The sequence below is a fragment of the Danio aesculapii genome, chromosome 9, assembly GCF_903798145.1.
Source record: "Danio aesculapii chromosome 9, fDanAes4.1, whole genome shotgun sequence".
Taxonomy (NCBI): domain Eukaryota; kingdom Metazoa; phylum Chordata; class Actinopteri; order Cypriniformes; family Danionidae; genus Danio; species Danio aesculapii.
Window position 1 is genome coordinate 4,679,689 of NC_079443.1, and position 17,828 is coordinate 4,697,516.

The window sequence follows — 17,828 nt, forward strand, 5'->3', positions numbered from 1 at the left end:
TGACAATAAAATGCACGTTACTATAATTGAAAACACTCAATCAGTTTTCATGCAAGCAGCATCTCTCAGCCATAGGACCTCTCTTTCTCTGGGGTGGATGTGTGTGTTCGGGGCTAGAGTGGGACACAACCAACCAGTGATGATGATTAGTGTGTCTATGAATGTGGTGTAACCAGCCCGATCACACAAGAAAATGTAAGTATTTTACGTTTTGTCAGTTTTGTGGCTAGTTTGTACAAATTCATACATTTCCGTATGATTTTAAAAAGATGGCGTGGCACCTAACCCCGCCCCTAAACCCAACCGTCATTGGGTGATGAGCAAATCGTACTAAATTGTACGAATTAGATGGTACAAATTCATACGAATTAGCCACTAAATCAAAAAGTTACGAATTGCCGTGAGATTGCGTTGGGTGTAACTGAGAACATGATGATAGGCTTAGAGTAGATTTCCATAATTTGCCAATCAGACGCAGAGTAGTGCAAGTGTTTGACACACCCAGTCAGTTGCACAAACCAACAATCAGGAGTTAGGGATGGGCGATACCACAATTTTTTTAATTCGATACGATATCGATACTTTTTGTTAAAATGTTTACGATATCGATACCACTTATTATTTAAAATATTAACCAAATTTTTCTAAATAATGTTAATTAAAAAAATCACTTTATGTATATATATATATATATATATATATATATATATATATATATATATATATATATATATAGTGTGTGTGTGATATATACACACACGCACACACATCCATATTGTATATACACACTGCATAAACATACATAATGTATATGCACACTGCACAGATACACACACACTTGTATTTACTCTTATTCAACTAATGGTAACGAGAGAGAAAGAGAGAGCTGATTTATTTTATTCATTTATTTTTATTTGTATTTAATTATTATTATTATACTATATACAATATATTACTACTATTTGCTGTGTTTACTATGTTTACTATGTTTGTGTATATATATATATATATATATATATATATATATATATATATATATATATATATATATATATATATATATATATATATATATAAAGTGTATGACTTTCTTATCACAAATATTGCTGTACCCAGCGCTAAAACATTTAGTTATGCAGAAATTATTAAAATATAGTTAAAATATCGATACTTTAAAAAAAATATCGATACCAAATTAAAAGCTTCTGAGTATCGATATATTGATACTCGAGTATCGATGTGCACATCAATACCAGGAGTCGGAATGATGGCAAATCCAACAAGTTTAATGCTAGCTTTTGCAAACTGGAAATATAAGCACTACTTTACAACATTAATAGTGTAGATTAGTGTACAGTGTTTTATATTTATTTTCATAGTCATTTGACAAGGTAGATTTTTTAAAAGTAACGCAATAGTTACTTTCCCTAGTAATTAGTTACTTGGCACTTAGTAATGAGTACTTAGTAAGTATTAATTATGTAACTGAGTTACTTTTCGTGAGAAGTAACTATATCTAATTACTCTTTTAAAGGAACGTGTCCAACACTGCTGTTCTCTGACACAACTTTACCAATAGAAACGATGAATATTTGAAGACGAGGGTTAAAAACGGCCTGTATGCTGTGTGTCTGCCTCAGGTGAAACAAGTGTAATCAACACCATGAAAACACTCTATCCTTTCAGAAAAGCACAAAAACAGTGTGTTGTCTTGTTAAATGTCATTTCAGCCAGCTGCGCAAACACTTTGTTTATAGATTTAGATTTGTCTATAACAAGAGGAAGAAGTGCGGTCATTGATTTACTTACAGCGTTCTGAATAAACACTGATAAGAGATGAAAGAGGCTGCCTTATGATCACAAAACACTATTTAGCCAGAAAACTACAGTATCCAACCTGAATATGACCATTTAAAGCACTGAATCTTACACATCTGGAAGGTGGAGACAAGATGGAGGGAGGAAACCTATTAAAAACATTTGATCATACCAGTCATAGGGGAAAATGACTAAAGCGAAAGAGAACAAATATTAACAAATTATAGAATGTAAATAGAAATACTTTTTAAAGGGATCTATATGCCTCATTTTACAAGATGTAAAATAAGTCTCTGATGTCCTTTTTATGTTGTTTTATATCTCTTTTAAAAACTGCCCCTTTTAGGCCTTGATCATAATTGTGCCATTTTGATGACCGTCGCTTTAAATTCATATATTCCAATCTTATACTACTAAAAAAAGAGAGCGGAGCTTCAAATGACTATGTGTTAGTATTGGGGCAGATTGAAAAACAAGACTAACGTCCTATGCTAATGAGGGAGAGATCATCATCACTAGTGGGCGGGGCTTTCCCCCCACTGATGACACAAATAAAGAGAGAATATCAATCAAAGTGTTTCAGCAGACTGGTTTGATGAAGTTTGATTATAAAAAATACAATTAATGCATTTGTACCAATAGAAGCTTGTTATTTTCACACACTGTTGCCACACAACTGTGTTTAAACCCCTTATTAAAGTGATTTTTTGAATAACGAGTGCCCTTTAATACACTTCGCCATTCATAATACAGTTTAATAAAGGGCAACAGTCAGTTTGTTGGTCTTAAAAAATGTTTCTTTCATTCTCAATTATTTAATATACATGATGCATTCACTGGGATTCTTTTCCCGTGCTGGGAATTTAAGCAGTGTTCGGATCAAAGAGATAAAGAGATATAAACGTCATGTTTACGTTGATTACCTGTAATTATACACAAGAGAACGTGGAATAACTGGAAATGAGCCCATATTAAACACTTCATACAGCTGACTGAGAGTATATCCTTACATTTCATGATTTCATCAAAATAAACGTTTGCTGTGTCCTCAAAATGCTATTGGTCAGATTTACTATGTATTTAAAGCATTTGTTTATTTATGTATTTGACATCTAATTTCATTTTCAATCATTTCTTTTTCTTCTTTTAGTGCTTTTAATGACTTTGATAGATCATTTTTATTATATTTATATACAGTTGAAGTCAAAATTATTAGCCCCCCTTTATTTTTTTTCCCAAATTTCTGTTAGTTTTAATAACTCATCTCTAATAATTGATTTATTTTCTCTTTGCCATGATGACAGTAAATAATATTTGACTAGATATTTTTCAAGACACTTCTATACAGCTTAAAGTGACATTTAAAAGCTTAACTAGGTTAACTAGGCCTTAAAATTGCTTTAAAAAAATGAATAACTGCTTTCATTCTAGCCGAAATAAAACAAATAAGACTTTCTCCAGAAGAAAAAATATTATCGGACATACTGTGAAAATTTCATTGCTTTGTTAAACATCATGGCGACGCAGTGGCGCAGTAGGTAGTGCTGTCGCCTCACGGCAAAAAGGTCACTGGTTTAAGCCTTGGCTGGGTCAGTTGGCGTTTCTGTGTTGAGTTTGCATGTCCTCCCTGTGTTCGTGTGGGTTTCCTCCGGGTGCTCCGGTTTCCCCCACAGTCCAAAGACATGCGGTACAGGTGAATTGGGTAGGCTAAATTGTCCGTAGTGTATAAGTGTGAATGAGTGTGTGTGGATGTTTCCCAGAGATGGGTTGCGGCTGGAAGTGCATCCGCTGTGTAAAAAATGTGCTGGATAAGTCAAATGTTTAAATTTAAGTTAAATAAATTAAATTTAATGAACAAAAATTACATTTTACTTAAATAAATCCATACATTATAGACATATGTTAAAATAAAGATAATTTTAATTAAATAAACTTAAATTGAATGTAAATAAACACACATTGTATTTATTTATAGTTTTTTTGTGTGTGTGTGTACGTGTTTTTGTGACATATCAGGACACAAATCTGTATAATGACATAGGTATGACACAGGTATTACAAAGAGGAGGTGAAATATGAGGACATTGGTGACGTCCTCATTTCTCAAAAAGCTTATAAATCCTACAAGATGAGTTTAATCAGAGAGTAAAGCTGCACACTGTCTCCTGTGATGGTTGGGTTTAGGGGTAGGGTGGGATGAGGGCAACACAATATACGGTTTAGACAGTATAAAATGAATGGAAACCTATGTATTGTACGCACTTTTCACAAAAACAAACAAGTGTGTGTGTGAGTGTGTGTGTGTGTATTAGATGTTTTAGTAGGGTCCAAGCATGCCATGTCGCTGGCATTTATAAATTTAAGTGACATCGGAGGCGCAGTTAAAATGAAATAATTAAAAATAAATACACACATTGCATATGTGGTCTAAATCTTACATAGAAATGCATATCAACACAAATAATATTACAACAATAAAGGAAACTTGTTGAAATCACTTTAAATCACATGTCATTTCTTAATAGTAGATAACTACATCAAATAAGACATTTCAACATTTTAAAAATCCAAACTACACACCTAACATACAGGTAAAGCACTTGGAAATATCGCGGACAATAAACAATTTTGCTTCAAATAAATGACTTCTTAACCCAATTACAGCATGTTATCAAATCAGACGTTTCTTGCTGGAAATCTCAGAGCATCTCAAAGGTCTGCTCATAGTAACCTGAGGATATTAAGAGTCTCTGAAACTCACCCATGCAGACAGCAGTGCAGATTAGTGTCATTCACAAGAGTGCAGTGTCGAGAGCGCGTCCAGACCCCTCTATCCCGACTCCACTCTGCGTTTAACGTGTTTTCCCTGTCGGCACCAAACTTTGCTGGCATCAATCCTAACATCACAGGCTGAGAGCTGCTCATTGGTTGCAGGGTTTACAGGAGTTGAAGGGGGAAGGACTGAACACTGCACAGACTGAAAAAAAAGGAACTGTGTGCTTCAATACTGGTCTTTTGAAGGAATGTCAATTCATCTTTAATGTTATGTTCTATATAATTAAGATTATGTAATAATACTCTGTTTTTTTTGAATAACGTAGCATAAAATAGTTGGTAAACATAAATGGTTAAACAAAGTTAATAAAAGTAAAGACATACAAATTAAAAATGTATCTTTACATTGCGCTTAATTGATCGAAACTGATTGATTGATTAGTTTCAACAGTCGATCAATCAGTTAATCAAAATGAAGCAACAGTTTTGACAATAATAAATGTTTTGAATTTTTATAGAATAATATAAAAGTATGGGGAGACTCAACAAATATAAAAAAATAAACATTTACAAAGCAATGTAATACTACCAAAAATCACAATCGCAGTACTTACTCTCAGAAATAAAGGTACAAGAGTTGTCCCTGGGGTGGTACCTTTTCAAAAGGTACAAATTTGTACCTAAAAGGTCCATATTAATACCTCAAGGGTACATATTAGTAATTAAAAAGTACAAAAGTGTTCCTCTTAAATTTTGTAGGTACTAATATATACTTTTCAGATACCAATATGGACCCTTCAAGTACAAATGTGTATCTTTTGAAAAGGTACCACCCCAGTGACAACTCTCGTACCTTTATTTCTGAGAGTATACTGTAGATCCATGCCTATTATCAGATAGCCAGAAAGTGATTAATTGTTTTTATAAATTGTTAGAATATTGGTGTCTGAGGTGTAGCAAGTCCAGACACTGTTGTGTATACCACGGTTTTGTTTCAAATTCACTTTAATGTGTGATATGACTATAAAGTGGCTTTTGACTTAAGCGGATTGGAATGTGTTCGGTAGTTTGGACATACACTCTCACAAATAGAGGTACGCGATCTGTCACTGGGGTGGTACCTTTTTAAAAGGTAAACATTTGTACTTAAGGGGTCCATGTTGGTACCTTAAAAGTATATATTAGTACCTACAAATTTAAAGAGGAACACTTTTGTACATTTTAGGTACTAATATGTACCCTTGAGGTATTAATATGGACCTTTAAGGTAAAATTTTAAAAAGGTACCACCCCAGTGACAGATCGCTTACCTTTATTTCTGAGAGTGTACAATACAACCTTTAAAAATCCTATGTACATTTGGTCAGAATTATTAGCCCCCCTGTTTAACAGAGCAAAGAAATTTTCACAGTATGTCTAATAATATTTTTTTCTTCTGGAGAAAGTCTTATTTCTTTTATTTTGAAAAGAATAAAAGCAGTTTTTTAAATTTTTTAAACACTATTTTAAGGTCAAAATTATTAGCCCCTTTAAGCTATATTTTTTTGATAGTCTACAGAACAAACCATCGTTATTCAATAACTTGCCTAATTACCCTACCCTGCCTAGTTAACCTAATTAAGCCTTTATATGTCACTTTAAGCTGTATAGAAGTGTCTTGAAAAATATCTAGTGAAATATTATTCACTGTCATCATGGCAAAGATAAAATAAATCAGTTATTAGAAATGAGTTATTAAAACTATTATGTTTAGAAATATGTTGAAAAAAATCTTCTATCGGTTAAACAGAAATTGGGGAAAAAAATAAACAGGGGGGCTAATAAACAGGGCTTCTGACTTCAACTGACTTCATCTATATCTATATCTATATCTATCTATATATATATATATATATATATATATATATATATATATATATATATATATATATATATATATATATATATATATATAGATTTGTATAGATTTATATATATATATATATACATATATATATATATATATATATATATATATATATATATATATATATATATATATATATATATATATATATGTATATGTATATATATGTATATATATATATATATATATATATATAGATTTGTATAGATTTATATATATATATATATACATATATATATATATATATATATATATATATATATATATATATATATATATATATATATATATATGTATATGTATATATATGTATATATATATATATATATATATATATATATATATATATATATATATATATATATGTCCAAACTACCAAACATATTTCAATATGTGTGTGTTTATATATATATAAATAAATATAAATATATAAATATTTATAAATAAATAAATACTACAGTTTCATTAATCAATAAACCAATCAATCAAAATTTTACTTATAAACTAAATAATATAAATTAAACTTGATAATAAATATGTATTCAATAATGTAAAAGGTAGTTAATATTTGAATGTTTTTTTATGCAGTTTTACAAACATACAATAAAAAAATCAATAAATAAAGACTATTAAAGGGATAGCTCTATAAATAGTTTCAAGTTTTATTCTTGTTAAAATAATATATTTAAAATTTCATTCATGAATTAAATTTTTCACACAAAGCAAGACATTTTAACGTGTTTAAAACCGTTGACATCTATAGTAAGAACAATAAAAAAACACTACAAACGTCTGTGGCTGCTGCTATCTGACATTCTTCAAAATATCTTCTTTTGTGTTCAACAGAAAAGAAGAAGAAGCTCAAACCGGCTTGAAACTAGTGGACAATGAGTAAACGATGACAGGGTTTTTATTTAAGGGTAACCTATCCCTTTCTAATATAAACATGTCAAAAATGCTAATCGATTCAATGCCAGTTGACTACCTTGATGTCAACATGACATCAAATTGACATCTAAAATTAGCGTCAAAAACACATCAAAAATCAGTTACAGTTAACTTCTGTAACCATTTTTGGTGTTTTTTTTTTAAAGTGTTGATGTGTTGAATTTGACTTCAAGGTATTTTACGTGCATTTACGAAAAACAAAATCAAGTGTAAAAATGTAATGTGGAATTGAAGCTTTCATACAATATTATACTTTTTGTGGTGTTATTTTGGTGGTCAAAAGTGCATCAATGTATGGATGTCAAATGGACGTTAATATTTAGACATCAAATCAATTAGCAATATGTGTTTGTTTATTTGTTTTATGATGTCATGCTTGATGCAAGGTGCTCATTGTTTTGTTTTTTTATATCTAATAAAAGTTATGAACATTCATCATACCCGTGGTACCACATGTTTCAGTGCAGTTGTGAAGCAGAAACGGCTCATAAAGACTGATATACAGTATGCCAGGTATTTAACAACCCCAGCTGCCCATTACAAACCCAGCGTCTGGCACCAGCAGAAACACTGATTGGCTACCAGACTTTCAACAAAGCACTGCTCCCTTTGGCTCGATAACCAGAGACTTTGAAAGAAATATTACCGTGAGAAATGCTCTTGGACCTGACGTGTAGGTTTGCCTGCAACATGTGGAGGGCCCATTTTGTGTACGTCTTGGTTGGTGTATGGATTTTGAATCAAGTTTTAAATATGGAAAACACCTGCTGAAGTCTCATGCGTCAGTTACAAAAACAAAAAACATAGGCGATCTTTAACATCACCAGTGACACGGTGCTTCCTGTCAGCTTTTGATTAATCACAAAACCGAAAGTCTAGTACGAAAATAAAACAACCTTGAATAACCCAGTGTGTAAGTTAATAAACCAGATTTGTTTTGGTGTTCAGACAGTCACTAGTACGAAGTAAATAACAACGTTTAAATAGTATATTCAAATTTGATCTGACTGCATGAACATCCACAAAACTGCTACTCTGAATTTCTTGAGAATCACTAATGAGGAAACCATTAGCGCCATCTAGAGGATTTGAGGACATATTAGTATTTTAAAGAGCAGTCGACCTGTAAAATGCTCCTTCAAAAATATGATTCTACCAAATATATTCTCATTTTTAAAGCTTGTACTAAACATTGCTTAGGTGTTTCTTGTAAAAAAACGAGTCATGTGGAGGGTCTTATCTGTATATGTGCTCCAGTAAGAGGAGGTTCCTGATGCATCGGCTGCACTTCGAGGGACACAAAGCGCCCACAGGAAACATAAAGTAAACACTCTCTGGGAGCACTGCCCTGAACCCTAGACAAAACATCTGCCTAAAAGAAAGAGAGAGAGAGATGGGCTGATAGAGGATTATACTGCATGTCAGTACATTTAAAGGCACAGTTCGCTCACTCACTAACAAACTAATTCATTAAATAAATACTTGCTCTGTTTCAGTATCAATTGATACAGAAGTCGATACTTTTGACCACACTATTATAAACTGTACAGTACTGACCTTATACTTCTTATACGAATGAGCGCAGCCATTGGAATCTTTTTAGCTTAAGACTTTCGGGTTTATTCACTTCCATTGATTTTTAGATGTTATCAAAAGGTTGTTATGCTGTAAACAGATATTTTTATATAATAATATAATAATATACTTATCATATTAGTCTACTTTTTTATATAGAGTCATGAACACACTTGTTAGTAGAGAAAGTAGTGACAGTTTTCTGCCATTTTTTATTACAAGTCACTGCTCCCATAGGCCAATGTTCCTCAACCACCGGGCCGCAGACCAGTACCGGTCCGTGAATCAATTGGTACAGGGCTGTACAAGAAATCCTTAATTATTTTTATTTTTTTTATTATCTGATTCTGAACAATCTTTTATTTTGAAAAATCTTTTATTTTGAAAAATGACCGTATTCTCTCGGTTACATCTCGGTCACCTGAGCACCCAAATTTAACCCACAAGCAGCAAAATGAATAAGAAACAGAATGTCTTTAGAAAGTTTCTTTGCTAAAGGGAAAAGGCCTAGGGAAGAACCCGTGAACTGCCAAGGAACTGGTCTGCAACCCAGTTGTCAACAAATCAGGTGAATCCACCATGTCTGTGCAAGAAGTACTACTGGAGATCGCAAATGACAGTGGCCTTTAATGGACAGCTCGGATTAACGGATATCACATTTCTTGTGACAGTGAAGTGATGTAGCAAACAATTTAAATCAAGAAGGAACACTAGAAGGAATTTCACTACATTTCTCAAATATTAGCAAATGGTATGGATTATTAGATTATCAGACATTTGCAGGAGTGACACCCTCCGTGGTGAGTGACACTTACTGTGGTAATTGTACTGAATGCTGCTTTGTTTATGCTTTGCACGTCAGAAATTTCGGTCTCCTGTTGTGAATGAGAAAAACAGATACTGCCCCCTGAGAATGCCGATAGACACATTCTCCCACTTAAGCATAGAGTGCACTCTCTTGTTTTAATCTCACTCATTTGTTTGGTGTGTTCATGGGCAGCTTTTTGGTCCAGATGGAACCAGTCAATGTGGGGCAACAACACAGTTGGGTTTCGTTAGTGCTAGTTGTTTGTGGTCTTGGTGTGTTCTGCCATTTAGGCCTATCTTACTATCCCGTTTCCACTGAGTGGTACAGTACGGTACGGTACGGGTTGGTACGGTCACCTTTATCAGGCTTGCGTTTCCACTACCAAGGGTACCCTTTTGATGGCCGTGGTGTATGACAGAAAGTTTCAGTCGACGTCATTCTCGCTTGAGGAAATGTCAACGTAAAGCTTTACGAGTTGTTCACATATCATATGAGAAGCTCTTCTCTCAAAACAGATGCTTTATACATATAAATACTTGTGTATAAATTTTCAATACTAACCTTTCTATGAACATAATTTGACTATAAAAGCAGATCAATGACAGTGCGAAATAGCCTACTGTAACGTCTGCAATTATATAAAATAAATAAATAAATGAACATATATTAACACATACAGCCCCTTACAGTCTCTGATATGATAGTAATTACAGAAAAACTACACACAGCATACATTTAGTCCTTATTTGGTTTCAAAAACAACACGCAACATAGCCCACAGCCAAGCAAACTTCTCATCTGTGTCTGTAATCTTCAGCAGCACGTGTAACCTCTGTTAGAGAGTAATTCTGTCATTCCGAGTTCATAATAGCCCAAAACGCGATGATAAACATGGCAGTTTGTTCATGATTTAGGTTGCTGAAACAATTTCTGCAAAGGCTTCTCCTTAGTTTTTTTGCTCTCTCGCGTTTGTCCTTTTCTTTCCTGAAAGGATCAGATGTCCTATTCAAGGAATCTGGAGGAATTTCAGTGTGTAAATGACAAGTGTGCAGCTTAAGCTGAACAACCGTGATCTCTGATCTGTCAGGCGGCACTGCATCAAAAATCCTTTGTCATCTATAAGCGTCATCACCACATGAGCCTTGGGCTACTTTGACAAACCTTTGTCAAATACCACAATATGCAGTTACATCCACAAATGCCAGTGAAAACTGTACTGTGCCAAAAGGAAGCCCTATGTTAACATTGTCTAAAAGTGCCGTCAACTTAGAGCTTGGGGCTTGGAGGCATCTGGGATGGACCATCACACAATGTGTACTGTGGTCAGATAAATCAGTATTTCAGGTTTTTTTGGGGGGAGAAATGGACACCATGTGATCTGGACCAAAGAAGAAAAGGATCATCCAGGCTGTCACCAGCAAAACATCCAAAAGCCTGGGTCTTTCATGAATTGGGGTTGTGTCAGTGCCCTTAGTAATGATATCTTGAACTTCCTTTGATGGCGTCATTAATGCTGAAAAGTACATAGAGATTTTAGAGCACAATCTAATCTGCTTTATTTTCCAGCGACGCCCATGCATATTTCAACAAGACAATACAAAACCACATTCTGCACACACAACAAAGTCCTGCCCATGGAAAAAAAGAGGATACAGGTACTTGACTGGCCTGCCTGCAATCCAGACCTGTCTCCAAAAGACAGGCACTAATCGGGCATTTTACAGTCAGCGATGTGCGCTCAGCCTTTTATCAGAGGTTGAAAGTTGAAAAATGCAGCGCTCATCAGTGTCACTTTTCAGTTAGTTTTGAGTTGTCCAATCACGGTTGACGAGGGGCGGGACAACTGTCAATCAATAATATGCTAAGGTCATTCTTACAACTTGTAATGGTAGAACGGCGATACTCTGCATCATATCAACTGACTGAAAAAAAAGGTTTACTGCATAAATGCTCACAGGTGAACATTTTTACAACAGCGCTCACGTTTCTGCAGTGCAAAATAGCCGATTCGTTTACATTTTTTCTGTGTGATTTATGCAAGGAACCATTCTTTTTTTGTGAAATGTTCCTTTAAATGTGACATCATCAGATTACCGTGGCTGTTATCAGTAAATCTGAAGGCACTTCTGACTCTCTAGAGATCTCTATGAGCACTGCAGTGATAACTAGATGAATGAGAATCAAACCACTAACTACGCTGAAAGCTAACAGGAAGACACTGCGGAGCAAAGCAATTCAAGGAGGAAGTCCCTTCAGGACTTCAAGTGATATTTTACACCCCTTAAATTGCAACATATAAATGCTAAAAACACTTGTCTGCCAAAACTCTTATAAAAGTTTGGTTATTTTAGACTTTTAGCTAATTGGTAATTAGCTGTTTATTAACAGTTACTAAGGTACAGGTGAAGTCAGAATTATTAGCCCCCCCATTAATCCCCCCCCATTTCTGTTTAACGGAGAGAAGATTTTTTTTCAACACATTTCTAATAATAGTTTTAATAACTCATTTCTAATAACTGATTTATTTTATCTTTGTCCTGATGACAGTAAATAACATTTGACTAGATATTTTTCAAGACACTTCTATACAGCTTAAAGTGACATTTAAAGGCTTAACTAGGTTAATTAGGTTAAGATTAGGGTAATTTATAGGGCAAGTTATTGTATAACGGTGGTTTGTTCTGCAGACTATTGAAAAATATATAGCTTAAAGGGGCTAATAATTTTGACCTTAAAATGGTGTTTAAAAATTAAAAACAGCTTTTATTCTAGCCGAAATAAAACAAATAAGACTTTCTCCAGAAGAAAAAATATAATCAGACATACTGTGAAAATTTCCTTGCTCTGTTAAACATCATTTGGGAAATGTATATTTTTTAAAATAATAATAATAATAAAAAAATTATAATTCTGACTTCAACTGCAGTTTACTTACTGGGTTTATTGGGTATATGTGATATTTCAGTCGTTCTTTTATAATAAATCTGCTAAAATGTCAACAATTCTGTGTTTTTCTGTCAATATGGGGTGCTGTGTGTACATTAATGAGAAAAAAGAATAAACTTAAATTTTTTTGTTTTACTCTGCCAACATATCAGAATGAATTAATGTTCAAATAAATTATAAAATTAATATCCAATTACATCAGCTCATTTTGGACACTTCTACATGTGCGTCTCTCTGAACTGTGCAGGACACGCCACGATTTTGTAAGATGATTAATATTTGCATCATCACAAGCTTGCAAACTTTGGTGTGATATCTGATGTGCAGTTGGAGACTGGACACTAGAGAAACACACAGTATTAAGAGTTTTTTTTTTGGCTTGCTTGCATTGTGCCTCTTTGAGTTTGAGGAAAAACTCATTATAAATTAAAATAATCATTATTATTATTATTATTTGTATTATTATTATTTTTTTTTATTATTGTTTTTTTTATTATTATTATTTATTTATTCATTATTTATTATTATTTTAATTATTATTATTATTATTATTATTATTATTATTATTATTATTATTATTATTATTTATTTATTTATTTATTTATTTATTTTTTAAACACTCACAAAAAGCCCAGGCAATCATGTGCAACTGAAAGAATTGGCCCTCTTGTGGCAGTATTTAAGAACTTTCAACCATGCTCTGATTCTGTACAGAAACACAACACAAACTTGCACAAACATAGAAACAAACAGTGCTTCTCCGAAAAAAAAGCTTTACATTTAAAAGCTACATAATTCCAAGAGTTCACACTTAGATAATGCTCGACTATGATAGCAGGTTTGGCATGCTGTCCCGGGAGAGAACCCTGAGCTCTGAGATAGATGAGCCCGAGGTTCCCGCCTGGTCAATGAGCATTAGGAGGGATACGAGATCAGGAGTTTCTCGAGTGCCCCCTTTTGCTATGTATGCGTTTAAGTGCTTGTGACTGTATTACGATTCACTTATGTACATGTTTTTAGACTGTAGGAGGAAACCGGAGGACCCGGAGAAAACCCACGCAAACACAGGGAGAACATGCAAACTCCACGCAGGGAGTGCCGACTGGCTCAATTAGAACTTGAACCTGTGGCCTTCTTACTGCGAGGCAGCAGTGCTAACCGCTGAGCCACCGTGTTGCCCGATCATGAAAGGAGGAGGGAGAAGGGAAGGATGGAGGGGTTTCCAAAAACGAAGATAAGGAATGAAGTTTAGGCAGGATATTTATAGTAGTTTTAGAATGATCTGATAGGCTAGCTAATGATTAGCAATGAGGATCAGCTGTAGTCAATCATATCACGTGCTCCTCTCGAAATTAGTTTGTGAAACTTCACTTAGTGAAGCAAAGTGATTTCTTGAAGAATAATCTCTGGACCCCAAATCAGAAAAAGTTGGAGCAGTATGGAAAACACAAAAAAGAAAGAAGTTATTTCTGAATTTACTTTGACTTGTATTTCATTGCAGACAATACAACGGGTATGATTTAATATGTTCCCTTATGATTTTTTTTTAAATAAACACATATTACAATTTTGGTTTTTGCAACACATTTCAGAGTTGTATTAGTAAAGCATTTACCACTTTGTAATGTTGACATTCCTTTTAAACACTTAAAAGATGTTTAGGGACTGAAGACACTAAGTGATGAAGTGTTTCAGGTATGATCTTGTCTCATTCTTCAGTGTTAATGTGGGCAACAGTACGGAGTCTTTGTTGGTGCATTTTTGAGCTTTAAATGCACCACACATTCTCTATTAGAGACAGCTCAATTCAGATTGGTTTCCAATGTTTTACAGTTCATCACAGAGAGAAAATGTGATGTTGTTTTGCAACTTGTGACTTTATGGATGTTGTTTATACAGTTGAAGTCAGAATTATGAGCCCCCCTTTGAATTGTTTTCCTTTTAAAATATTTTCCAAATGATGTTTAACAGAGCAAGGAAATTTTCACAGTATGTCTGATAATATTTTTTCTTCTGGAGAAAGTCTTATTGTTTTATTTCGACTAGAATAAAAGCAGTTTTAATTTTTTAAAAAACATTTTTAGGTCAAAATTATTAGCCCCTTTAAGCTATATATTTTTTCGATAGTCTACAGAACAAACCATCGTTATACAATAACTTGCCTAATTACCCTAACCTGCCTAGTTAACCTAATTAACCTAGTTAACCTAGTTTAAATGTCACTTTAAGCTGTAAAGAAGTGTCTTGAAAAATATCTAGTCAAATATTATTTACTGTAATCATGGCAAAGATAAAATAAATCAGTTATTAGAAATTAGTTATTAAAACTATTATGTTTAGAAATGTGTTGAAGAAATCTTCTCTCCGTTAAACAGAAATTGGGGAAAAAAATAAACAGGGGGCTAATAATTCAGCGGTGCTAATAATTGTGTGTTAACATTAAAGGTGTGGATGTCACTGTTGAAATCAAAACTATCATTAAAACATTACAGTTGTAATAAACGTAATATATAGTATGTGCAGTGGCGTAGCGGACATTTTAAAAGTGGGGGGGGGGACAGCTGTTTGAGATCCACAAGTTTACGTTCATATAATTATTAATCACCTTTTTCTAAATGGTCTGTCTCTAAAAGTGAGGGGGACGTATCCCTCCGTCCCCCCCAGTTGCTACTTCTCTGAGTATGTACACATTTATACAGTAAACATATTAAAGAGTTAGTTCACTCAAAAAATTTTATTCTGTTATTAATTACTTAAACTCATATCGATCCAAGCCCCTGAGATCTTCGTCCATCTTTAGGACACAAATCAAGATACTTTAGATGAAATCTGAGCACTCCCTCATCCTTCATAGACAGCAACAGTCTAAAGCAGGCATGGGCAAACTTGATCCTCGAGGGCCGGTGTCCCTGCAGAGTTTTGCTCCAACACTAATCAAACACACCTGAACACCCTAATTAGTGTCTTTAAGATCACTAGAAAGCTACAAGCAGGTGTGTTTGATCAGGGTTGGAGCAAAACTATGCAGGGACACCGGCCCTCCAGGATCTAGTTTGCCCATCCCTGGTCTAAAGGCATTGAAAGTCCAAAAATTCTGCTAAAAATATTGTCAAAACACTCCAAGTTACTTCTGTTGTTCAACGGTAATCATATGAAGCTCAAAATACACTTTTAAAAGTAAAAAGGCGGTGTTCGCCATTGTCTTCCATGTCAGATTAGAGTGTGCATTTACTACTGCCAATACAGCCTGATTTCACGAGAAAACGTAAGTATTTTACGTTTTGACAGTTTAGTGGCTAATTCGTACGAATTCGTACGAGTTCAGTCGTACGAAATGGTACGATTTTAAAAAGGAGGCGTGGCACCTAACCCCACCCCTAAACCCAACCGTCATTGGAGAATGAGCAAATCGTACTAAATTGTACGAATTAGATCGTACGAATTCGTACGAATTAGCCACTAAAAAAAAAGTTACGAATTGCCGTGAGATTGTGTTGGCCAATACAACGCTTGTATGTTACACTGTTGACTAAGAAGACAAAGGCAAACAAAGACGAACAAAGGTTTTACTGCAACAACATAAGGGTGAGTAATTAATAACAGAGTTAAATTTTGGGGTGAACTAAGCCTTTAAACCTAATGAACATACTCATACTCTCTCTCACAAGGTTAAGAATCTATGAAGGGGAGAGTTAGAGAAAAAGAGAACAGATGTTTGTGAAGAAATATTTCTCTATGCTCTCTGACCATCTCACCCAATAACAATGAAGTCACCTGGGGAGCGATTTGGTACGGTCCATTCTTCAACACCTGACCATAAACATGTCGTTGCTTCTGTTCAGCACAGCTCATCTCTCCCTAGTGAACAGATGTGGGTCAGTGCTCATTTTAACCTTCACTTTTACTGGAGTTTTACAGCGTGAAAACGGCGCTGAAGAAAACCAAGGTGGAAGAAAGTTAGTTGATACAGTAAGCACTAACTTTTATTTACCCTAAGTTGAGAATGGAGATAATAGTTTACATCAAATATAAATGTGTAAGAGATGTGAATGAGAGCAGTGTTTTGTGAAAATTCAAAGGGTTTTCTTTAAAATGTTACCAAACTTTTGCATTTACACCTCTGCATGTGGATTTGGAAGCTTTTGAATTTGGGTAGGCAAAATCCAGAAGAGGGTCTCACGGTGGCGCAGTAGGTAGCACGATAGCCTCACAGCAAGAAGGTCGCTGGGTCCCAGCTGGGCCAGATATTTCTGTGTGGAGTTTGCAGCTGGAAATGGCATCCGCTGGGTAAAACATATGCTGGATAAGTTGGCGGTTCATTCTGCTGTGGCCACCCCAGATTAATAAAAAGACTAAGCCAAAAAGAAAATGAATGAATGGCTGAAAAAAATCCAGGTGGTAACCCCAAAATAGCACTTGACTCATTGATTCATTTTCATTTCGGCTTAGTCCCTTTATTAATCTGAGGTCGCCACAGCGAAGTAAACCGCCAACTTATCCAGCAGATGTTTTACGCAGAGGATGCCCATCCAGCTGTAACCTATCTCTGGGAAACATTCATACACACTCATACACTACGGACAATTTAGCCTACCCAATTCACCTGTAGCGCATGTCTTTGGACTGTGGGGGAAACCACAGCACCCGGAGGAAATCCACGCGAACGCAGGGAGAGCATGCAAACTCTGCACAGAAATGCCAACTGGCCCCACCGATGCGATCTTCTTGCTGCGAGGCGACAGCACTACCTACTGCGCCACCTACCACGTGACTTTAAGAGGTTAATCCTTCATGGCACAGATTCAACAAGATACTTGAAATATTCCTCAGAGATTTTACTCCATATTAACATGAGAGCATCACGCAGTTGCTGCAGATTAGTCAGCTGCACATTTATGATGTGAATGTCCCGTTCCACCACATCCCAAAGGTGCTCGATTGGGTTGAGATCTAGTGACTGTGGAGGCCATTTGTGCACAGTGAACTTATTGTCATGCTCAAGAAACCAGTCTGAGATGATTCGTGCTTCATGACATGGCACGTTATCCTGCT

At 34.7% G+C, this 17,828-nt stretch overlaps 1 protein-coding gene across 3 annotated transcripts in view; it reads right to left on the bottom strand.

Moving 5' to 3' along the window:
• Positions 1 to 4,743, bottom strand: part of mylka (myosin, light chain kinase a) — a 152,428-nt gene extending 147,685 nt beyond the window's left edge. For 2 of the 3 annotated variants that reach the window (XM_056464689.1, XM_056464688.1), the window contains exon 1: positions 4,580 to 4,658. Coding sequence is in view for 1 of the 3 variants with exons in the window: in XM_056464687.1 (XP_056320662.1) it covers positions 4,580 to 4,743 (164 nt within the window). In the remaining 2 variants the exon portion in view is untranslated. Of the gene's footprint in view, positions 1 to 4,579 lie in introns of all 3 variants that reach the window. The other variant, XM_056464687.1, reaches the window with a different exon arrangement.
• Between the last annotated feature and the right edge of the window lie 13,085 nt (positions 4,744 to 17,828).